Source organism: Petromyzon marinus, chromosome 7, assembly GCF_048934315.1.
Source record: "Petromyzon marinus isolate PM22_M1 ecotype Great Lakes invasive population chromosome 7, UKy_Petmar_22M1.pri1.0, whole genome shotgun sequence".
NCBI lineage: Eukaryota > Metazoa > Chordata > Hyperoartia > Petromyzontiformes > Petromyzontidae > Petromyzon > Petromyzon marinus.
The window spans coordinates 2,250,951-2,273,299 of NC_133673.1; the positions used below are offsets into that span (position 1 = coordinate 2,250,951).

At 48.4% G+C, this 22,349-nt stretch overlaps 2 protein-coding genes across 3 annotated transcripts in view; both read left to right on the forward strand.

The window, feature by feature from the left end:
• The first annotated feature begins 377 nt into the window (after window positions 1–377).
• Window positions 378–20,182, forward strand: CTSZ (cathepsin Z). The gene is made up of 6 exons (XM_032948752.2): window positions 378–536; window positions 10,695–10,858; window positions 13,268–13,447; window positions 14,010–14,160; window positions 15,602–15,773; window positions 18,800–20,182. The coding sequence occupies exons 1-6, from the start codon at window positions 403–405 to the stop codon at window positions 18,914–18,916; spliced, it is 918 nt and encodes a 305-aa protein (XP_032804643.2). The 5' UTR covers window positions 378–402; the 3' UTR covers window positions 18,917–20,182.
• Window positions 20,183–20,301: 119 nt separating this feature from the next.
• The window catches only part of LOC142924011 (uncharacterized), a 30,139-nt gene continuing 28,091 nt past the window's right edge, over window positions 20,302–22,349 (forward strand). For both annotated transcript variants that reach the window (XM_076065254.1, XM_076065253.1), the window contains exon 1: window positions 20,302–21,771. In XM_076065254.1, coding sequence (XP_075921369.1) covers window positions 21,447–21,771 — 325 coding nt within the window. In that variant the 5' untranslated portion in view covers window positions 20,302–21,446. The remainder of the gene's footprint in view (window positions 21,772–22,349) is intronic.

Consider the following 22,349-nt stretch of genomic DNA (forward strand, 5'->3'; position numbering starts at 1 on the left):
GTGAGTGGTGGAGTGAGACTGGTAGACCAGGGCATGGGTGAGTGGTGGAGTGAGACTGGCAGACCACGGCACGGGTGAGTGGTGGAGTGAGGCTGGTAGACCAGGGCACGGGTGAGTGGTGGAGTGAGACTGGCAGAGCACGGCACGGGTGAGTGGTGGAGTGAGACTGGTAGACCAGGGCACGGGTGAGTGGTGGAGTGAGACTGGCAGACCAGGGGATGGGTGAGTGGTGGAGTGAGACTGGTAGACCAGGGCATGGGTGAGTGGAGTGAGACTGGTAGACCACGGCACGGGGTGGAGCGAGGCTCGGGCAAGTGGTATGCGCAGTAGGCTGAGGCTGGTAGACCCCCGCCGCTTCCTATATAAGGCCGCGCCCTCCATGAGCCGCACGAATCGAACACAATGGCGACTCTTTGCCGCTGGTTGTTTTTCGGCCTCCTCGCTCTGTTCTTTCCCCTCTTCCTCGGCTCTGCCGTGGCGAGCGAAGCCCCCGGGTGCTTCTTCCCGGCGCTCGACAGACACCTCATGGGAGTGAGGTGAGGGAGAAAGACACACAGGGAGAGAGAGAGAGAGACACAGGGAGGGAGAGACGCACAGGGAGAGAGAGACACAGGGAGAGAGAGAGACACAGACACAGGGAGAGAGACACAGACACAGGGAGAGAGACACACAGGGAGAGAGAGACACACAGGGAGAGAGACACAGGGAGAGAGAGAGACACACAGGGAGAGAGAGAGAGACACAGGGAGAGAGAGACACACACGGAGAGAGAGACACACACAGGGAGAGAGAGAGAGAGAGACACAGGGAGAGAGAGAGAGACACACACAGGGAGAGAGAGAGACACACAGGGAGAGAGAGAGAGACACACAGGGAGAGAGAGAGACACACACAGGGAGAGAGAGACACACACAGGGAGAGAGAGACACACAGGGAGAGAGAGAGACACACACAGGGAGAGAGACACACACACAGGGAGAGAGAGAGACACAGGGAGAGAGAGAGACACACAGGGAGAGAGAGACACACACAGGGAGAGAGAGACACACAGGGAGAGAGAGACACACAGGGAGAGAGAGACACACACAGGGAGAGAGAGAGAGACACACACAGGGAGAAAGAGACACACAGGGAGAAAGAGACACACACAGGGAGAGAGAGAGACACACACACAGGGAGAGAGACACACACACAGGGAGAGAGAGAGACACACAGAGAGAGAGAGACACACACAGGGAGAGAGAGACACACACAGGGAGAGAGAGAGACACACAGGGAGAGAGAAAGACACACAGGGAGAGAGAGACACACACAGGGAGAGAGAGACACACACAGGGAGAGAGAGAGACACACAGGGAGAGAGAGAGACACACAGGGAGAGAGAGAGACACACAGGGAGAGAGAGAGACACACAGGGAGAGAGAGAGACACACAGGGAGAGAGAGACACACAGGGAGAGAGAGACACACAGGGAGAGAGAGAGACACACAGGGAGAGAGAGAGAGACACACAGGGAGAGAGAGAGACACACAGGGAGAGAGAGAGACACACAGGGAGAGAGAGAGACACACAGGGAGAGAGAGACACACACAGGGAGAGAGAGACACACACAGGGAGAGAGAGAGAGAGACACACACAGGGAGAAAGAGACACACACAGGGAGAGAGAGACACACACAGGGAGAGACACACACAGGGAGAGACACACACAGGGAGAGAGAGACACACAGGGAGAGAGACACACAGGGAGAGAGACACACAGGGAGAGAGACACACAGGGAGAGAGACACACAGGGAGAGAGACACACAGGGAGAGAGACACACAGGGAGAGAGACACACAGGGAGAGAGACACACAGGGAGAGAGACACACAGGGAGAGAGACACACAGGGAGAGAGACACACAGGGAGAGAGACACACAGGGAGAGAGACACACAGGGAGAGAGACACACAGGGAGAGAGACACACAGGGAGAGAGACACACAGGGAGAGAGACACACAGGGAGAGAGACACACAGGGAGAGAGACACACAGGGAGAGAGACACACAGGGAGAGAGACACACAGGGAGAGAGACACACAGGGAGAGAGACACACAGGGAGAGAGACACACAGGGAGAGAGACACACAGGGAGAGAGACACACAGGGAGAGAGACACACAGGGAGAGAGACACACAGGGAGAGAGACACACAGGGAGAGAGACACACAGAGACACACAGAGACACACACAGAGACACAGAGAGAGAGAGAGACACACACAGGGAGCCTGCCCGGTCACTCTGATTGTGCAGCGCTGTGAGTTACTGCGGACGTACTGTACCGGCACGGGAATGTGGAGTAACTGGGCGTACGTGGAGGGTGGGTGGCGCAGTAGTTCGGGACACAAGTTCGTTTGCAGCTCACGACCAACATTGGCGAATATCGGAACCGGTCTTGGGTCTCCCTTAGGTCGACTCAGCCTTAAGTGTTTAAACATCCGCGCTCGGGAGATAAACGGCGGCCGCGCGTGATACTGACCTCCTGTGACTCGCACCGAGACCTGCGGACTCGCACCGAGACTCACGGACTCGCACCGAGACTCACGGACTCGCACCGAGAATCACGGACTCCCACCGAGACCCACGGACTCGCACCGAGACTCACGGACTCGCACCGAGAATCACGGACTCGCACCGAGATTCACGGACTCGCACCGAGACCCACGGACTCGCACCGAGACTCACGGACTCGCACCGAGCCCCACGGACTCGCACCGAGACTCACGGACTCGCACCGAGACCCACGGACTCGCACGCAGACCCACGGACTCGCACCGAGACTCACGGAATCGCACCGAGACCCACGGACTCGCACCGAGACTCACGGACTCGCACCGAGACTCACGGACTCGCACCGAGACCCACGGACTCGCACGCAGACCCACGGACTCGCACCGAGACTCACGGACTCGCACCGAGACCCGTGGACTCGCACGCAGGAGATCCGTGGTCTCTGGGTTCCCAAGTCTAATGAGTTGATGGTTTTTTGCCCGATCACCAATAACTCACACAGACACACCACATTAACCATGTACGACCGTCTTGCCTCACTCGCACCATTGTCCAATACTTGTGTCATGCACCAACAACCTCTCCGTGGGAGGCTGGTTCTTGGGGATGCTTCTCAAATCACCACACATTTGACATTTATGCGTTTATTGTGACACTTAACTTTGGGAATGGCCAAACCCTTCCTGTCCTTTGGTTTATCATGAATGCAGTAGGCAAACAACTTCCTTCTCAAAACTTTGCCACGCAAAAAAAACCCAAAGTATTTCTTTAGACATCCTATCGGCCACACGGCCTTCTGAAAGGGCGTTTTGGGCTGCAATTGGTTCAACACAAGGACAGCTCTGGACTGATTTCGACATTCAATGTGTCATCTGTAGAGTCACACTTGCTTGACAAAGACTTTAACAGACTTTTGGAGCACCAGCTTGCTTGTACCATTGGTTCAACACACACTCTTTAGATTTGGCTTAAAGTTTTGCTCCTTTCATTAACGATTTACATTTTCAGTGGAAGGGACTAATGTATTAACTGGACGAGTCTCTGAGTCTGAGTCTCTGTGAGTCTACGGCACATACACAGCTGTATCTATGGGACCTTTTTTTGCCAGCATCAAAGTGTGAAAAATACGAATAGGCGTTTACCCAATAAAACAGAGGCGTTAAGATGTTAAAATAACGAAAGATACCTTTTCGCAAGGCGTCAAGTCTGCATTAACCACACATGCTTGTGGCAAAACATGCAAACAAACACGCACTCATAATTATGAATGCATTGTTTGAAACTGGCCAACGCCAGAGACGGCAGCCTTAGCTATGGCCTTGTCTCACCAGTGTAGGACCAGAGAACAATGTCGAAAGGCGAACCGTACAGAGACAATGCAAGCATCTTGAGCATGTTTAGCTCGGGTCGTGCAGTTATAACTACGTGACATTTTTGTTGCATGTTTTGCCACATGAACCTCATGGCGGGATCCCGGAGTCTCATAAGCCCCCGGCTTTCACATGAACATTATATTATAATGTAAACATATATATAATATAAACATTATAATGTAAACATAATGTAAACATAATGTAAACAAAATTGTGCGCTTTTTCACCAATGGGTTTGAATGACGGTGGCAAGTGTTGTCTTGTGAAACTATGCCTTTTTAAAACTGAAAACTACTTACCTGCAGTACCTCTATTTAAATACACTATCGAAAAAATAATTTACCTTCCTCTGTCAATCGTCGTGTTTCTCAGTGTGGCTGTGTGAACACACTTTGTAAACAGTACGTACAATAGTACGCGTTTTCAATGCGCTGTTTATATTGTAACAAGAGTTTATACCAATGTTACTCCACAAAGTAACATTGCTATAAATACAGTAACATTGGTATAAATGTTACTCTGTGCCGCTCCTCTTAACCACATTGATACGAGCGGTATGTGGGGACTATGGCTTAACCGCAAAAAAAACTATCTCTCAGATGCATACGGACAAGAGAAGTATTATCAAACAGGAGGAATTAACGATGCCACGCATCTCATCTGTTAAATATGAACAGGTAATAGGAGTGTCATCGATTGATCCGGGCTGCAGACATTGGTAGGTCACAAATAATAATGAAGATAAGAGAGCAGTTTCACTGTATGCTTATTATGCATACCGTGATGGCAAATAAAGGACTTGAGTCGTGTAGGCAGTTTGAGCATCTTTGGATAAGACTTGTTATGATGCTGCCTATACCCAGCGGCATCATTACGATGGTGCAGGGGGTACAGACCGCACCGGGTGACACCATCAGAGGGGGTGACACCATAAACTAGGTAAAATACAATTTCTGTGCAGTGTTTGAGCAGAAATATATTATTACTTTATTAAAAAATATCCCTGTAGTTACAACAACTAATTTTTTCCGTAAGCCCCAGCTTACATGTATCAATATACCTACAATGGCTAAAAACTCTATGCTAATGTACTTTTTTAACCTTCTGATGTGCTCCTGTCAGAGCTGTCATTAACCCAACTCCAGTGACGCTTCGAGTCACGTGGTTTCGTCTGCACGCGCTACGAGCACGCGCTGCTGTTTTCGTCGCTGCTGGAGTTTTTATAGTCGCTGATCTTGTAAAATTTTCTGGTGTTTTAACTACAATATTGTGGTAATTAGTATTTGTGAACCTATATCAATAACTTTTTTTGAGAATTAAGTAGTAATTAAAGGAAATATTGTAATTTAAACGTATAATTATATTTTTGCGAGTTGTTTATGTCACAACTTTCCATTGCATTCAGTGATGTACGGGAATTACGATTTACGAGTAACATTAGTACAAAACACATTAGTAAGGATTCTGTATGGTCTGGTACGGGCGGAGGTCCATGAGGGGTGACATGGACCTCCGCCCGTACCAGACTAGGCTTTGTGTCACTGGGTGACACTGGGTGACGACACTGGGTGACACAAACCCTAGTGACGACACTGGGTGACACAAACCCTAGTGACGACACTGGGTGACACAAACCCTAGTGACGACACTGGGTGACACAAACCCTAGTGACGACACTCGGTGACACAAACCCTAGTGACGACACTGGGTGACACACATCCTAGTGACGACACTGGGTGACACAAACCCTAGTGACGACACTGGGTGACAAACCCTAGTGACGACACTGGGTGACACAAACCCTAGTGACGACACTGGGTGACACAAACCCTAGTGACGACACTGGGTGACACAAACCCTAGTGACGACACTGGGTGACACAAACCCTAGTGACGACACTGGGTGACACAAACCCTAGTGACGACACTGGGTGACACAAACCCTAGTGACGACACTGGGTGACACAAACCCTAGTGACGACACTGGGTGACACAAACCCTAGTGACGACACTGGGTGACACAAACCCTAGTGACGACACTGGGTGACACAAACCCTAGTGACGACACTGGGTGACACACACCCTAGTGACGACACTGGGTGACACAAACCCTAGTGACGACACTGGGTGACACAAACCCTAGTGACGACACTGGGTGACACAAACCCTAGTGATGACACTGGGTGACACAAACCCTAGTGACGACACTGGGTGACACAAACCCTAGTGACGACATTGGGTGACACACACCCTAGTGACGACACTGGATGACACAAACCCTAGTGACGACACTGGGTGACACAAACCCTAGTGACGACACTGGGTGACACACACCCTAGTGACGACACTGGGTGACACAAACCCTAGTGACGACACTGGGTGACACACCCTAGTGACGACACTGGGTGACACAAACCCTAGTGACGACACTGGGTGACACAAACCCTAGTGACGACACTGGGTGACACACACCCTAGTGACGACACTGGGTGACACACACCCTAGTGACGACACTGGGTGACACACACCCTAGTGACGACACTGGGTGACACACACCCTAGTGACGACACTGGGTGACACACACCCTAGTAACGACACTGGATGACACACACCCTAGTGACGACACTGGGTGACACAAACCCTAGTGACGACACTGGGTGACACAAACCCTAGTGACGACACTGGGTGACAAAAACCCTAGTGACGACACTGGGTGACACAAACCCTAGTGACGACACTGGGTGACACAAACCCTAGTGACGACACTGGGTGACACACACCCTAGTGACGACACTGGGTGACACACACCCTAGTGACGACACTGGGTGACACACACCCTAGTGACGACACTGGGTGACACACACCCTAGTGACGACACTGGATGACACACACCCTAGTGACGACACTGGGTGACACAAACCCTAGTGACGACACTGGGTGACACAAACCCTAGTGACGACACTGGGTGTCACTGGGTGACACTGGGTGACACACCCTAGTGACGACACTGGGTGACACACCCTAGTGACGACACTGGGTGACACAAACCCTAGTGACGACACTGGGTGACACAAACCCTAGTGACGACACTGGGTGTCACAAACCCTAGTGACGACACTGGGTGTCACAAACCCTAGTGACGACACTGGGTGACACAAACCCTAGTGACGACACTGGGTGACACACCCTAGTAACGACACTGGGTGTCACAAACCCTAGTGACGACACTGGGTGACACACACCCTAGTGACGACACTGGATGACACAAACCCTAGTGACGACACTGGGTGACACAAACCCTAGTGACGACACTGGGTGACACAAACCCTAGTGACGACACTGGGTGACACAAACCCTAGTGACGACACTGGGTGACACAAACCCTAGTGACGACACTGGGTGTCACAAACCCTAGTGACGACACTGGGTGACACAAACCCTAGTGACGACACTGGGTGACACACACCTTAGTGACGACACTGGGTGACACACACCCTAGTGACGACACTGGGTGACACACACCCTAGTGACGACACTGGGTGACACACACCCTAGTGACGACACTGCCCATACTCGAGCATGGAGCGAATTCGCTTGTTCAGCTCTAATGCGCATTCGTCCTCGCTGCTGTGCTTGGACGACACGACAAGAGAATGATCCGCGCCAGGTGGGTCACGACGTTTATGTGTGCGGTGGGACGGAGTCGCCAAAAATAAATACATTCTATGCGATTTTGACTTCCGTTTATTGGGGACCCCGGGGGTCACGCCATTAGGTTCACATTGTACGTGTCGTTTATGTAGACTTGACGCCTTGCAAAAGGTGTCTGCAGTATTCGGTGTTTGAACATCTAGAAATACCCGTTTTCTTGCCAGAACGGGGTAAAAGCCTCTTCTTATTTAACGCGGCTGTATTGTCATAACCACCCTCATTCAGGGAAACAAGGACGGTTAAATAAGTGCTCTCCTAGTTTCAGATTATTCCGGTGCCTTGAGGTAGAAGTATGTAACAACACTCATTAAACACTGGAGTTGGCGATGATGATGATGCTGCTGCTTGCTACGTTGGCAGTGGTTCACAGCCAGGCAAACTCCACGCGTTCGTCAATAACTCTTTTACGTAAAAATAAATAAAACATATACAACGCTTTGAGCCATAACCCTTCGAATAATCTGGTTTGCGTGCTGTGGAGTAAGGCCATTGCCTAAATCGTCGCCTATTAGTTTTTATTTTAAGGCCACAGTTTGATTGACCAATGTTGGATATTGGGATAATTAAAATCAAACGTAAAAACACAAGAACCCCGTGTTACTGTGAGTATATACATGTATCATTGTATTCGTATGTGCGTGTTATTTTATAGAGTATAGACCAACAGTGTACAATACAGTATGCCATATGCCAGGTACAGTATGTCCGACGGTTCACCGGCCCCCCATCCCCCACCATGCTCCCCAATCAACAATAGCTGCCATTTGCCACCAAGTGGCTGTGACCCTTCCACTGCGTTTGTGCCAGGCCAGGTGCACCTTAAGGCCCCGTGAAGTGTGGAAGGCTCGCTGGTGGGAGCTCTCGGGACAATTCCAGTTGCCATCGGTTGACTGAGATGACTGGCAGATGCACCACCAGGCCTTGCTGCGTTTTAGTCACCTGTCGTTTCGCCGCTTCTCCGTTGTTCCTGATGGGCGACTGCCTCCAACTTCCCAGTGGCGCCCTTCACTGGCCTCCCCACCATGAAACATTGTGCGACAACATGTATGCTACTTGAACATAGTTTATACGTTCTACACACTGCCTTCGTTCTCGTGCATTTTCTGATGCATTACCCATTGCATAACACATTCTAGAGTATAAAGTACGGTGAAACCTCGTTATTTCGGTATTTGATCATTCATATTTGGGGATAATTTGGCACGACTGCGCTTGTATACAGTACTAGCCGTACTAACCGGCTTCGCCCGGGACTTGGATCCACCACGCCCGGCCGCCTTTGTCTCCCCAGTGGCGATGTTCACACACCACAGCAGTTACTCGTTTGAGGCTGAGTCAACCTAGGGGAGGCCCAGGACCGGTTCAAATAATCGTCATCGGTGGTGGCCGTGCGCGGGAATCGAACTCGGGTCGCCGGGTTCGTAGCGCAGCGCGCTAACCGCTACACTACAATGCGTTACGCTTCCACATGCGCGGGTCACATGACAGATTTGACGTCACAGCTCACTTGTGCAAAAAATATATACATCATTGAGCTCTACCCCCCAAAAAAGTGTATTTTTATAATGTTTGCATGGTGTACAGTCTGGAAAGTACCCACATGGCAAATTTCAAGTTTGTTGCATGTCGGGAAGTACGCGAAACATTTTGAACAGACACACATAATCACAACTTTGCCTTTTATATATATGGAGATTAGTAATTTGCCATGAGTTGAATTGCCGTACCGAAGGGTCCAATTTCACCATGCACGTGGAACGACTTTGCGTGCCATTTCCAAAACAACGACTCGGTCTAGTGGCGGCGTGCATGGTGAGCGTTAGTGCTGACCTGTTGCTTTCACTTTACCTAGTTTATGCACTCTGTACAAGCCAACCCTCTCAGAAATGTCGTCTACACCAACATCAAGACGTGCCAGAAAGGGATTGAAGTATAAATCCCTTAGTCTGCGAGACAAATCCAAAGTTTTGTATATAATTGACGAATGGTGTGTGTCAATGCGTATGGTGTGTGAAGAGTTTGGAAAAAAATTAGGATTTATTTTTTCTATTTGTGCAGGAGGCACTGGGGAGAGTACCATTGTACATAATTCGGAATATTGGATAATTTGGCAAGGCCAGAGCCTCATGTGGCGAATTAACAAGGGTTTACTCTATGTACATTAAATTTACTATTGTTTTGCAATTCTTACATTTTAAGAATGTCTTTAGTCAGCTGACCTCGTACGGCTTATGCAAAATTATGTACAGTGCTCTTATCCTTGTCAACACAACCAATTCACTTGAGGTGAATGTGTGGGCCGTACTATTGACTAAACTCTAGACCACTAACTCGTGCCGTGTGTATATCTCTGTGTGTCATGTTTCTCGTATGCATGTATGTTTTGTGTATCTTTAGGCCCGTGCATCTGTGTATCGAGCATGAGTGCGTGTACGTATTCATCTCTGTATCCGTACGTATATGTGGTGGCGCACGCCTGTAATCGACCACTGGAGGCAGCGAGGGTTGAGGGATCACACAAATCTAATACTCCTTCCCCGTGGGCATCGAGGTATCATACCCTGGCTCATTGTTTCCATCTGTACGGGGCAAGAGAGTTACACCTTTGCGTGCGTGGGGTTTGCTCCGGGTGCTCGGTTTTCCTCCCGTTTGTATTAACAATCTATAATTGGCTCAAATCATCTTAAAGTAGAAAAAAAACACTGCAGGACCCTCCTGAAAACGAGTCGTATGACTTGGTGTGTATTTTCTGGATAAGTAAGGAAATCAACAAGACATTAAAATGTTTGTCTCTCTGTGTCACCGCATGTCTCATTGTATCTTGTCTTTTGCTACCCAGTACTTATATGAGTAGTGTAAGTGTGTATTGTTTTATTATGATGGTCATGATCATAATATTGTGAGTGTGTCGGTGTATATCTGTCTCAGTATATCCATGTGTCCATTTGTTTCCCAGGACTTACCTGTGCATGTGTGTGTCTTTCCGTGTCTGCATATATTGGCGTGATTCTGTGTATACATGTGTGTCTGTCTCCACACCCCGGCGTGTGTCTGGTTGCCAGGACCTACCCGCGGCCCCATGAGAGCATGTCTGTGCAGGATCTGCCGGTCGCATGGGACTGGAGGGATGTAGGAGGGAGGAACTTTGTGAGTCCGACTCGCAACCAGCACATCCCGCAATACTGCGGCTCCTGCTGGGCCATGGGATCCACCAGCGCCATGGCCGGTAGGTGCATGGAGGGAGTTGGGGGCCAGGGGGGGTAAAGATTTCATTGATATTATCACCAGTGGTGTTGGCTTATGTTGTTGCTCTGGAGAGCGGGATATCAATGATCGATGTTCGCTCGCCACGTTGATGGCAATCGTCGTGAATTCTCGCTTAGCAGAGTGGGCCGTGTGAAGGCTGCCATCTTTCACTCCTAGCACCTTGTGAAAGACCCAACACAGAAGGTCTTTGGGTTTGATCTTTCACTAAGCTCATGGTCCACCCTAAATCACATCCACTGCACAAACCCGATGCACGAATAAAAAATGAAAAACTCTCCAGTGTGCGATTGTGGTCATCCAGAACGGGGACCGTACATCGTATAACGACGCAATGTCCGATCCACAAATACGAAGGAGACATCCGTGATACATTTTGCTGCTCCTGGCGTGGTTATCTGGGCTTGACCACCTGGATGGGAAATTGTAGTCGTTGCTCTGCATCTACATTAGCTATATGAAAGAAGAAGAGGCTAGTGGTGGTGGTGATGATGAATTGAATGCCACCACTGGTGGTGGTAATGGTGGAGGAGGTGGTTTTTGTGACGTTGGTGGAGGTGGCGAAGGTGATGATGATAATAATGATTTAAACGTATTATTCTCGAAGAGAGATATCGACTCGAGGGATTTGAGGATGAACTACAGTCGAGCGTGAAGGCAGCAGCCATGCGGCGAGCCCGCACCAACAATTGCCCCAGTTCTGCAGTCCTCCATATATTAAGGTGTTATTGGCCAATGAATGCATGTTTACACGTGGGAAGACACCCGGACAGCTGTAGAAAACCCATAGGTGATGAAGGGGAAATATCTAGTCAGTATCAAATATAAGAATAGGTTTTGCCCTTTCTGTCAATAAAACATGTTTCGATTTAAAGCTTTCGTGACTGCAGGGATTCATATTCTTGGTTATTTCAGTAAAGTCACGTAGAAGGTAAATAATAAAATAATAAAAATTAACCAATAACATTCTCACGACGTTTCTTGCTGTGGTTTTCACACCTGATGATGATTGCTTGTGTTGTAATCGAAACGTCGTGATAATTTTATTTTTTATTTGTATTATTTTATTATTTCCCTTCTACGTGACTTTACCGAAAGAACCAAGAATAATAAACCATATGTTAAGATGTTCAAACACCAAATAGATCTATAGCTCGGGTTTAGCAGTTTTATGTATATACAATACTATATATAACTACTTGCATTGTATTTTTTTTATTTAAAGCTTTCGTGACTGCAGGGATTCATATTCTTGGTTCTTTCGGTAAAGTCACGTAGAAGGGAAACAAAAAAATATAAAACAATAAAATTCTCACGACGTTTTGACTGCAACACAAGCAATCATCATCAGGTGTGAAAACCACAGCAAGAAAATTTGAATAAAGTGGCGTTTTTTTAACGTTAGCACCATGGAGAGCGATTTGGCAGTTATTCAGATGGACGAGTCCATCTATGTTCGGAAAAGAGGAGGGGGGAGACGGAAATAATGGATGCGGTCTGAAAGCCACCGTAAGCGTCAACAATCAATTAAGACCCGAAATGGTTTATCAAATCCTTCCAAGTCTTAATTGATTGTTCACGCTTACGGTTGCTTTCAGACCGCATCCATTATTTTCGTCTACCCCCTCCTCTTTTCCGAACATAGATGGACTCGTCCATCTGAATAACTGCCAATTCGCTCTCCGTGGTGCCAACGTAAAAAAAAAACGCCACTTTTTTCAAATTTTCTTGCTGTGGTTTTCACACCTGATGATGATTGCTTGTGTTGCAGTCGAAACGTCGTGAGAATTTCATTGTTTTATATTTTTTATTGTTTCCCTTCTATGTGACTTTACCGAAAGAACCAAGAATACCTGCATTGTCTTTGTATTGTTTGCCTTTTGATGTTCTCTGGTCTTACACTGCTGAGACAAAGCTATAAAGAAGGCTTCTTTGTTGACCAAGCCTCTTCAAATACAATGCATACATTATCAGAGCATGTTTGTGAGTGTGTTTGTTTGCATGTTATGCCACAAATATGTGTGGTTTATGCAGACTTAATGCCTTGAATGTATATATATTTGGTGTTTGAACATCTAAACACAGTTGTATTGCCAGAAAGGGCAAAATGTATTCTTATTTTTGCGAGGGGGAAACACTGTCTCATACAGACGGAACAGGGTGGAGTCTGCATTTTTGCTTAACTGCCTTCCGACGACTCGGGGTATGGCACACTTTCAATGCCCCCACAGGAAGAGAATTTCACAAAATAATTTGTGCAATCCACCAAGCGACGCCTCCACAGTGCCGGTTTACAGGCGTGCATAGCCACCACTGCCCGGCTTATAATCAGGATGTCTCCACCTCCTCCTCTCTCCCTCTCCTTTTCTAGACCGCATCAACATCCGGCGTGGCGGAGCCTGGCCACTGGCCTATCTCTCCGTGCAGCATGTGATCGACTGTGGAGGCGCTGGCTCCTGTGAGGGAGGAGACCACATGGGAGTGTGGAAATTCGCTCACACGCACGGCGTGCCAGACGAGACGTGTAACAACTATCAGGCTAAGGACCAAGGTGAGACGCACACAGGGCGTGTTAGACGCGACGTGTAATAACCGGATGGATTTACTATTGCAGTTTTTTTTTAACAGGTTAAGCCCACTGAACTATGATCTCTTTTTCAGAGATGACATGACTACACATGGATAGCCCATCAAATTGGCTTATCATGTGTGGGAATTTATAGTAGCCAAATAAACGAATATTGGTCGCGAAAGCCTACGTGTTAAACCAAATAAACGAATGGCATGTTTCTAAATGTGGAGGGCAAAACTATTTACTGGAAAAAGGCAATGCATTCGTGAAAGATGAAATGTATTCACAAGAGAGCTAGGAGATCCATTTACTTAAGTGGAATTGTATTCATGAAGGAGAGATAGGAGATACGTTCACCTGTTCACTCGAGAGAGGAGATGCATTCTCTGGTGACCATGAAGATGGTCATTCCGGTGATAGTGATGTTGATGATAATACTGCAGATAATCTTGCTGATGCTGCTACTGCTGCTACTACTACTGATTCTGACGATTCTACTGCTGGTGATGATGATGCTACTATTGCTGATGCTGACCCGCAGACTGCAATGGGTTCAATGAATGTGGCACGTGCACCACATTTGGGGTTTGTTTCAACATCAAGAACTTCACCCGGTGGAGAGTGGGCGACTACGGGGCGGTCACGGGGAGAGAGAACATGCAACGCGAGATCTACAAGAACGGACCTATCAGGTGAGTGAACTAGTGAATGGGTGGGTAATTTCGTGAGTGGATTAGTAAGTGACCTACCATGTACATCTCAAAAATTGATGTATGCAGGTGACAGTCCTTGATGCACAGGGCACAAACCTCGACAATGTTGCCAATACTCTTAAAAGCCGGTCAAATATTATTGGAGGCATTTTTATGTCGCTGGAGAGTGATCATATCCTTCCAAAACCACCACGCATATTCCACCTGAACAATCGCGCAGGAGACGCCCCCCTTGATGTGTTCTGCGGTAGCCCATTGCACTATGAGCCCACTGAAAATAAATCTTGGGGTTATCATGGATAGAAGCCTGACCTTTCTCGCCCCACATTAAACACGTCTGTAAATACATGAAATCCAGAATCGCCTTGCTGCAGAAACTTGGAGGAACGACCTGGGGGCGCCTCAGCTGTTGTGCTGTGAACTGCCACCCCATCACTGGTCTACTCAGCGCCACAAATAACACAATGCGGATTATAACCAGAATACTGAAACCGGCACCAATCCCCGTGGCTCCCTGTTCTGGAGAACATTCTGCCGCCAAATATCCGCACAGACAAACTTTAAGGGAGTTTACACAACTCCTTGCCAACGACAACTTGCCCATCAACCAAGGCCTCACCATCCTGGAATCCTTGTACGTACAAACGTGGAACTTCTTTCGCACCGTACGTAGCCAACCGTGCTAATTGGAGGTGTGAGGTAGGGGTAACAAATTGAACACAAAAAGCAGTTCTTACCAGGATTCAGAGGAATGCTGCTGTGAACAGTGGAATAACACAGACGTCCAAAATAAACACCTCATTCGAGATTCAAACCTCACGCCTCCTGTTTTTTTTTATTTCCTCAAAGACACTGGTGTATCCATCAATTGCATCACAACATCAACAAACTGACGCTAACATCTCCTTTGTGAATGGAAAATTAGAAGACAAGCCGCACTGCGAATGCGGCCATGCAACTCAAACTATGGAATATATCGTGAACCACTTTGTTCTGCGCTCCTTCAATCGAGGAATAGTACATTTATACAACCTATCTCCTGAATCCGTCTCGTGTCCAGCAGACTTTGACATTGGCAATTAGCTCCTGAACAAGTTGCCGCATGCAATAATAATTGTAGGTGAGCAGGTGAGTGAATGGGTGGGTGAGCGAGTTGGTGAGTGCATAGCTGTGTTTTGACCACGACAGATGATGCATGTATAAGTGTATATGCGTGTGTTCATATATACGCATGTATTAATGTCTCTGTGTGTGCAACTCTGTGTCTCGGTGTTTCCGTGTATGTGTGTCTGCATGTGTATGACTTTGTCTCTATGTGTGTGCGTCTCCGGCTGTCTCTGTGTGTGTCTCCCGACTTTGTCTCTGTGTGTGTGTCTGTCTCCCGACTATGTCCGTCTCTGTGTCTGTGTGCGTGTCTCAGCTGCGGATTGATGTCCACCTCGAAGTTCCACAACTACACCGGCGGCCTCTACACGGAGTTCATCCCTACCCCCTTTGAGAATCATATTGTGTCAGTGGTCGGGTGGGGCGTGGACAAGGAGGAGGGAGGCGTTGAGTACTGGGTCGTCCGCAATTCTTGGGGAGAGCCCTGGGTGAGTCATCCTTGTGTGGTGTGACCTTTTATAATTGTTTGCTCACTGAATCAGAATCAGAAAGGGTTTTATTCGCCATGAAAGTTCACACCGACACGGAATTTACTTTGGCAGGATGGTGCATACATTCAACATATAGGAATCTAAAATCTTAAATAAGTTTTAAACAAGTCTTACTATAATACTAAGGGTTAGAAGTCTAACTAACACCAAGGGGCTGAAGTATATAAAATTGAATAAATATCGAATATAAAATAGCTTTAAGATATTTAAAAATAAAAAATACAAATAGGTTAACATAGTTAATATCGGCAAGGTGTCATTATGTAGATAAAATGTTAAAATCAGTGTAAGCCCTTGGCCTTGTTTAAAAGGCCAGCAGCAGATGGGAAGAAACTGTTTTTATGGCGTGAGGTTTTGGTCCTGATGGACCGAAGCCTTCTGCCGGAGGGGAGTAGCTGAAACAGAGAGTGTCCAGGGTGGGAGGAATCGGCCACAATCTTCCTCGCTCGCCTCATGGTCCTTGTCATGTGCAGGTCCTCGAAGGTTGGTAGATTGCAGGCAATTACCTTCTCAGCAGTGTGGATGATACGCTGCAGTCTGCTCTTGTACTTGGCATTGGCAGCAGCGTACCAGACGGTTATGGAGGAGGTGAGGATGGATTCAATGATCGCTGTATAGAATTGCACCATCATTGTCTATGGCAGGTTGAATTTCTTCAGCTGCCGTAGAAAGTACATCCTCTGTTGAGCTCTCTTGGTGAGGGAGCTGATGTTCAGTTCCCACTTGAGGTCCCGGGAGAGAATAGTGCCCAGGAAGCAGAAGGACTCTACAATTTTGACTGGGGAGTCTAACAGGGTGATGGGGGTGAGTGGGGCTGTATTCTTCCTGAAGTCCACAACCATCTCAACTGTCTTTAGAGCATTTAGCTCTAAGTTGTTCTGGCTACACCAGGTCACCAGATTGTCAGCTTCCCACCTATAGTCAGACTCATCCCCACCGGAGATCAGCCCAATGAGGGTGGTGTCGTCCGCAAACTTCAAGAGTTTGACGGACAGATGATTGGAGGTGCAGCTGTTGGTATACAGGGAGAAGAGCAGTGGGGAAAGGACGCAGCCCTGAGGAGTTCCGGTGCTGATGAACCTGGAGTCAGAGACTTGTGTTCCCAGCTTAACGCACTGCTTCCTGTCAGACAGGAAGTCTGTGATCCATTTACAGGTGGTGTAGGGCACGTTCAGCTGGAAGAGCTTGTCCTGAAGCAGGGCAGGGATGATGGTGTTGAAGGCAGAGCTGAAGTCCACAAACAGGATCCTGGCGTAGGATGCTGGGGCGTCCAGATGCTGTAGGGTGAAGTGGAGGGCCATGTTAACTGCGTCGTCCACAGACCTGTTGGCTCTGTAGGCAAACTGAAGGGGGTCCAGGAGAGGGTCTGTGATGACTTTGAGGTGTGCCAGGACCAGGCGCTCAAAAGACTTCATTACCACAGATGTAAGGGCGACCGGTTTGTAATCATTTAGTCCTGTTGGCCTTAGCTTTTTGGGCACAGGGATGATGGTGGAGAACTTGAGACAGGCTGGTACATGGCTTGTCTCCAGGGAGGTGTTAAAGATGTTGGTGAACACCGGAGACAGTTGGTCAGCGCAGTGGCTGAGGGTGGCTGGAGAGACAGATTCCGGCCCGGCTGCTTTGCGTGGATTCTGCCTCTTGAAAGGTCTATTAACTTCTCCCTCCTGAAAGGAGAGAGTCGTCTCTGTAGTATGGGTGGGGGATGGGGCCTCTTGGGTGGGAAGGGATGGTTCAGGACAGTTCAATTGTCTTTCAAATCTACAGTAGAACTCGTTCAGGTCGTTGGCTAGGCGGGAGTCGTTAGTGGTGTGGGGGGCTCTGGGTTTGTAGTTGGTGATCTGCCTGAGCCCTCTCCAGACAGAAGCAGCGTCGTTAGTAGAGAACTGGTGTTTTAGTCTCTCTGAGTACAGTCGTTTAGCCTCTCTCACCGCTTTGCAAGAGTAGGGCGTGACGGTGGCGATATGTTACCTACCTCGCTTGGTATGCAGGATGTCGTGGGTTCGATCCCGACCTGACGTGTGTGTATTTGGAATTTTTCTCCGTTTTTTCCCTCCACGTGTAGAAACGTGAGTATAGAGTATTTGGCTGATGAATTTCCACTTGATAAGCCACTTCGTTCAGCCATCATTTGTGGCCAGGTCGCTTCTGGTAAAATGAAAATGGTAAATAAAAGCACAGTCGTACCTCGGTATACGACCGCTTTGGAATAAGTCGAATTTGGTACACGTCGTGTTTTGCCGAGAAAAAAATGTCTTGTGATACGACGTCTTGCTTGGGATACGACCTCTTGTTAGAACTTGTATGGGTCGGGATGAGTCACCGCGTACCCGCGTAGACCCCGTTCACGACTGAAACAAAGCGCCGCTCCTCAGTCTGCCTGTACAGTCGATCTCGTTCAGTGCACAACCCTTGCTATAACTCTGTGAATTTTCACGTGTTGTCATTTTAATGTATGTATGAATTTTAGTACTAAGTAGTGTCTACATTATGTTATACAACCCCATTAATGTATAATATGCTATATAAAATATAATTTCTTATAATCTGGAAAGGATTAATTCCTTTCCCTTTTTCATATGGGAATTATTTTTGGTATATGTCGTTTTCGGTATAAATCCTACCTTCTGGAACGAATTAACGACGTATACCGAGGTACCACTGTAGGTGCATGAATGAGTGGGTGTGCCGTGGCACAATGGTTATCGCTATGCGCTACAAGCGTAGCAATCCCAAGTTCGAATCTTGCTGACAACCAACATCAGTGTCGAATATCTGAACCAGTCTCGGGCCCTTCGCTCAGTCGACACGGCCTCAAATGAGCACTTGGTGCAATGTGTTAACGTGCTTGTATTCCTCCAGTCTAAATACAGATTCTGATTCTGTTAACAGCACTTGCCCCAACAGTCTGTTCAGGCTCAATGGGGGATCTTTGCCTTTGTGTGTATCTCTGTGCGAGTCAGGGAGAGAACGGCTGGGCTCGGATCGTGACGAGCTCCTACAAGGGCGGAAAAGGGAACGACTACAACCTGGGCATCGAGCAAGATTGTGCTTATGGGGACCCCATCCTTTCCCCTTAATGCCCCCTATCCCCCTCCCCCCTCTATCCCCAACCACTAACCCTTACGCCATATCCCCGTCTCTCCCAATCACTAACCCTAACATCTATACTCTTTAAACCCTAACCATAACCCTTAATCTCTAAAATCTAAACATATCCCCTACTCTACCCCTATCCCTGTCCTCTAACCCCCAACCTCTCTGCCACATACAAAGCAATGTCTGTTGAATTTTCATGGCTCACGACATTGTAGCCGGTGGGTGCTTACTTTGGGAACATCGACTCTTGATGCTTCACTTTGAATCGGTGCACGGCTAACAAGTAATAATTATCACAAATCCAGTGGGTTTTACATATCCATTATTTTAATATCACGTTTGCACCAGTGTTATGGTTTGTGCTATCGACGTCGCATCACGAGATACAAGGATCCATTTGGAAACCCTCGCGGTGAGCAGTGCACCACCCTGTATGTTAGAGGACATCCTGCAGAAGTGGATATCACAGAGCTACCTCAGAGCTCATCTTCAAGAAATAATCTTGTCCACACACAGAAGGCAGCACTTTCTCAACCACCCCGCCATATCAGACTAATGTTCACGTGACAGTCTTTAAACCAATGTTTATTCTCAGAGCCTGAATGTAGCCAAATTAAGCGCAAAACCAAATTTAATGTGATCAGGGTGTTTTTATTAATGTATTGGCAATCGGACTGAGACCATCAACTCACTGCACTTTAGAGTCCGAGTCTTCGTGCCTCTGTGTGAGCCACTGCTAACTGGGCTGAGACCATTGGATTGGAACCAAGGACCAGCAAAGATATCACACCCGCCACTGATGTTGATTGTGGGCACGATTAAAACTCAGGCAGGTTCATAGCACAGTGTGCTAACCACTGAACCTTTTTTTCCTCCCGCCCCCCCCATCATCACGTGTCTGTGTCAAATGTGTAAGGTTAATGGTGGGAAGGTGCATGCCGAAGAGTGCTTGCGCTGCTTGACAGAAGGGCTTTCACTAGAGGGAGCTCAAGAGCCCCTATAGAGGGTATTTGGCCTACTCTTCCACTCTGGCCTTGACGTATCAAATGTGTGCTCATTTTAATGCGTGGCATTGGGTTATGCGTTTGAATCTGTTGCGTTCTTTTTACATTTTCTGTCTTGTTGAACGCGAATGGAGACTCTACATATTTTCAAATGATTTTGTAATACCAATTGCAGCGCTTGGGTTTTTGACGGTAATTGTGATTGGTTTTTAATTCTGAATAAACTCCGAGGCGTGACCTGCAGCGAGCTGCTTCACGAATTGATTATTTCACCCCCCCCCCCAGCCCCCTTTCATGTCGGTCTCAAAAATAACACTGCGAGAGAGTCCTGGAGGTGGGGGTGTAACCTACACCAGGACCGGCGAGAACTCCAAGTCTAGTATGATTATTTGCCAGAGTGATCGGGGCCATTAGTCTGCCTGTTGTGGGCGATTAATTCGCTGTCCAGTCCCAATTGAGTAAGGTGCAGGTAACTTTTGAATTGGGCAAATCATACTGATAGAATTGAGCCCAGGAATGAATCGCCAAGTGGATTATGCTAATGAAAGTGTCCTTAATCTTCACCTCCGATTAGCACAGTTGGCTACATACGGTGCTACAGAAGTTCAACATTACAACAACATTTTAGAATATATGTTTTAACAAATGAGTAGTAATACACTTGATTATTGCAGGGTTTGTTTCTCAACTACTCATCGGTAACTTCGGGAGCCAATATAAATACTTTTATTCGGAAACAAAAATAAACAATTCGGACTCCATGATGTGAAGTGTGGTCTCCAACTCATTCCCTCTATCTCAAAGGGCTGTCTGTGCCACGAAGAAGGGCCGTTGTCTAAAGCACCTCCGATTACATATTAGTCATCGAAGGCAAATGTGTCGAGACACGTTCCGCTCACAAAGGCGTGCAGGATTAAGGTGCAGCCCTGTAAGAGCACGCACACGCGGGTGCTTGCGGAAGGGCCCCCACTAGAGGGAGCTTTAAAGCACTTGAGTGGTATTTTGGCCTCTGAACTTGAGCATTCCCACACTACTCTCGACCACGTGCAACCTGACAATCGACTGATGCATAATGATATGGGGGGGGGGGGGGGGTTCTCCCCACCCCACCAAATCAAATAAAGTCGATATCAAAGATTATTCACGTGTCCCTGTTTAAATGAGATAGTTGAGATCAGCCAGTCGTCCACAGGCTCGGTAGCTGACAGCCGGTGTGTGTTCTTTCACTCTCGGCCTCTGCTGAACAACCCACGAAGTCTGCCCTCTCCTCTATCCATGTTATATGGCTGTGTCATTTTATATGGCTGTGCCATGAGGAAGCGAAAGTGATGGCAAATCACTGCCACGCGAGTTCCATCCGCGCGACGTGCGAATGTTGCGCGCGGTTGAGCTTAAACGTTAACGATCTCAACACGGGCGACCACGCCATCGGCACACGTTCAAAAATTAGTCAAGTGCGGTATCTAAACGCATTTAGACGTAAACTTTAAATGTTGAAGTCACGCCGATGGAAAAAAAATGTGATTTCGCAACACCACCGCCGCCCACAACCACCACCACCGCCCATAACCACCGCCACCACCACCGCCCACGAGCTGTCTCATCGGCAAGCGTGAACCCCCCCCCCTCCACCCCCCGGAGTGCTCATGAGGAGGCGTCACGACGACGTCGAGGAGGGTGGGAGGAAGGGAGGGAAATAGGAACGAGGTATATCGCAGCAGGAAGGAGAAAGTCCGAGACGCAGATGCTCGTGTCTCACGCTCGGGACGCGGGGCCACGACTCGTGATGATTCTGCTGCTGCTGCTGCTGGTGGTTGCGCTCCCGTGGGCAGGTGAGGGATGGGAGCGAAGCGGAGTTGCTTTCTCGTCCTTGCGCGCGTGGTGAGAACGACCTATGGACCGTATCGTGACATCCCACGACTCGCTCACCCGAGACCCCATTCCTCGTGGCGAGCAGATCTCGGCGTTTGGCGTTCCGTCTCTTGATCACCTATCGCTGCTGCCACACGCAAGAGCAGAACGGCGGAAATGTGTTCAGGAGATGAATTCCAACCAATATCGAGATCCGATAGCCACGGCTAAGAGGGCTTCAAGGTGAGAGAGAGGAGTGCTCGTGTCGTTCGGGGCTTCCTCCCTGCGTTGAAGGAGCGCAGACTACAGGTTGCGTTTTACGATATGGTCCATAGTTTGGGTCGCATGGAACACAATCGCGCAACGGTGTTCGAGTGTATTTCGTGGATTACAAATCCGCGGAGGCGACGCTCGGCATCGCAGACGGACGTCGTTCATTTGAAGCGAGGGGTTGAGGGTTTTCAGTGGGACGGGAGGTTCCGAGCTCACGTCCCGCGGGCGCGCCAAACGTCGTGCCCCTAATGAGCAATTCTCTAAGTGCGCCCGTGTGTGACCGCGC

What these genes read in the sequence shown, in the direction of transcription:
- CTSZ (XM_032948752.2), top strand. Translation starts at nt 403, where the DNA reads ATGGCGACTCTTTGCCGCTGGTTGTTTTTCGGCCTCCTCGCTCTGTTC. An exon ending in ATCCACCAGCGCCATGGCCG is followed by an intron (nt 10,859 to 13,267) that starts GTAGGTGCATGG and finishes CTCCTTTTCTAG; the next exon opens with ACCGCATCAACATCCGGCGT. An exon ending in ATTCTTGGGGAGAGCCCTGG is followed by an intron (nt 15,774 to 18,799) that starts GTGAGTCATCCT and finishes TGTGCGAGTCAG; the next exon opens with GGAGAGAACGGCTGGGCTCG.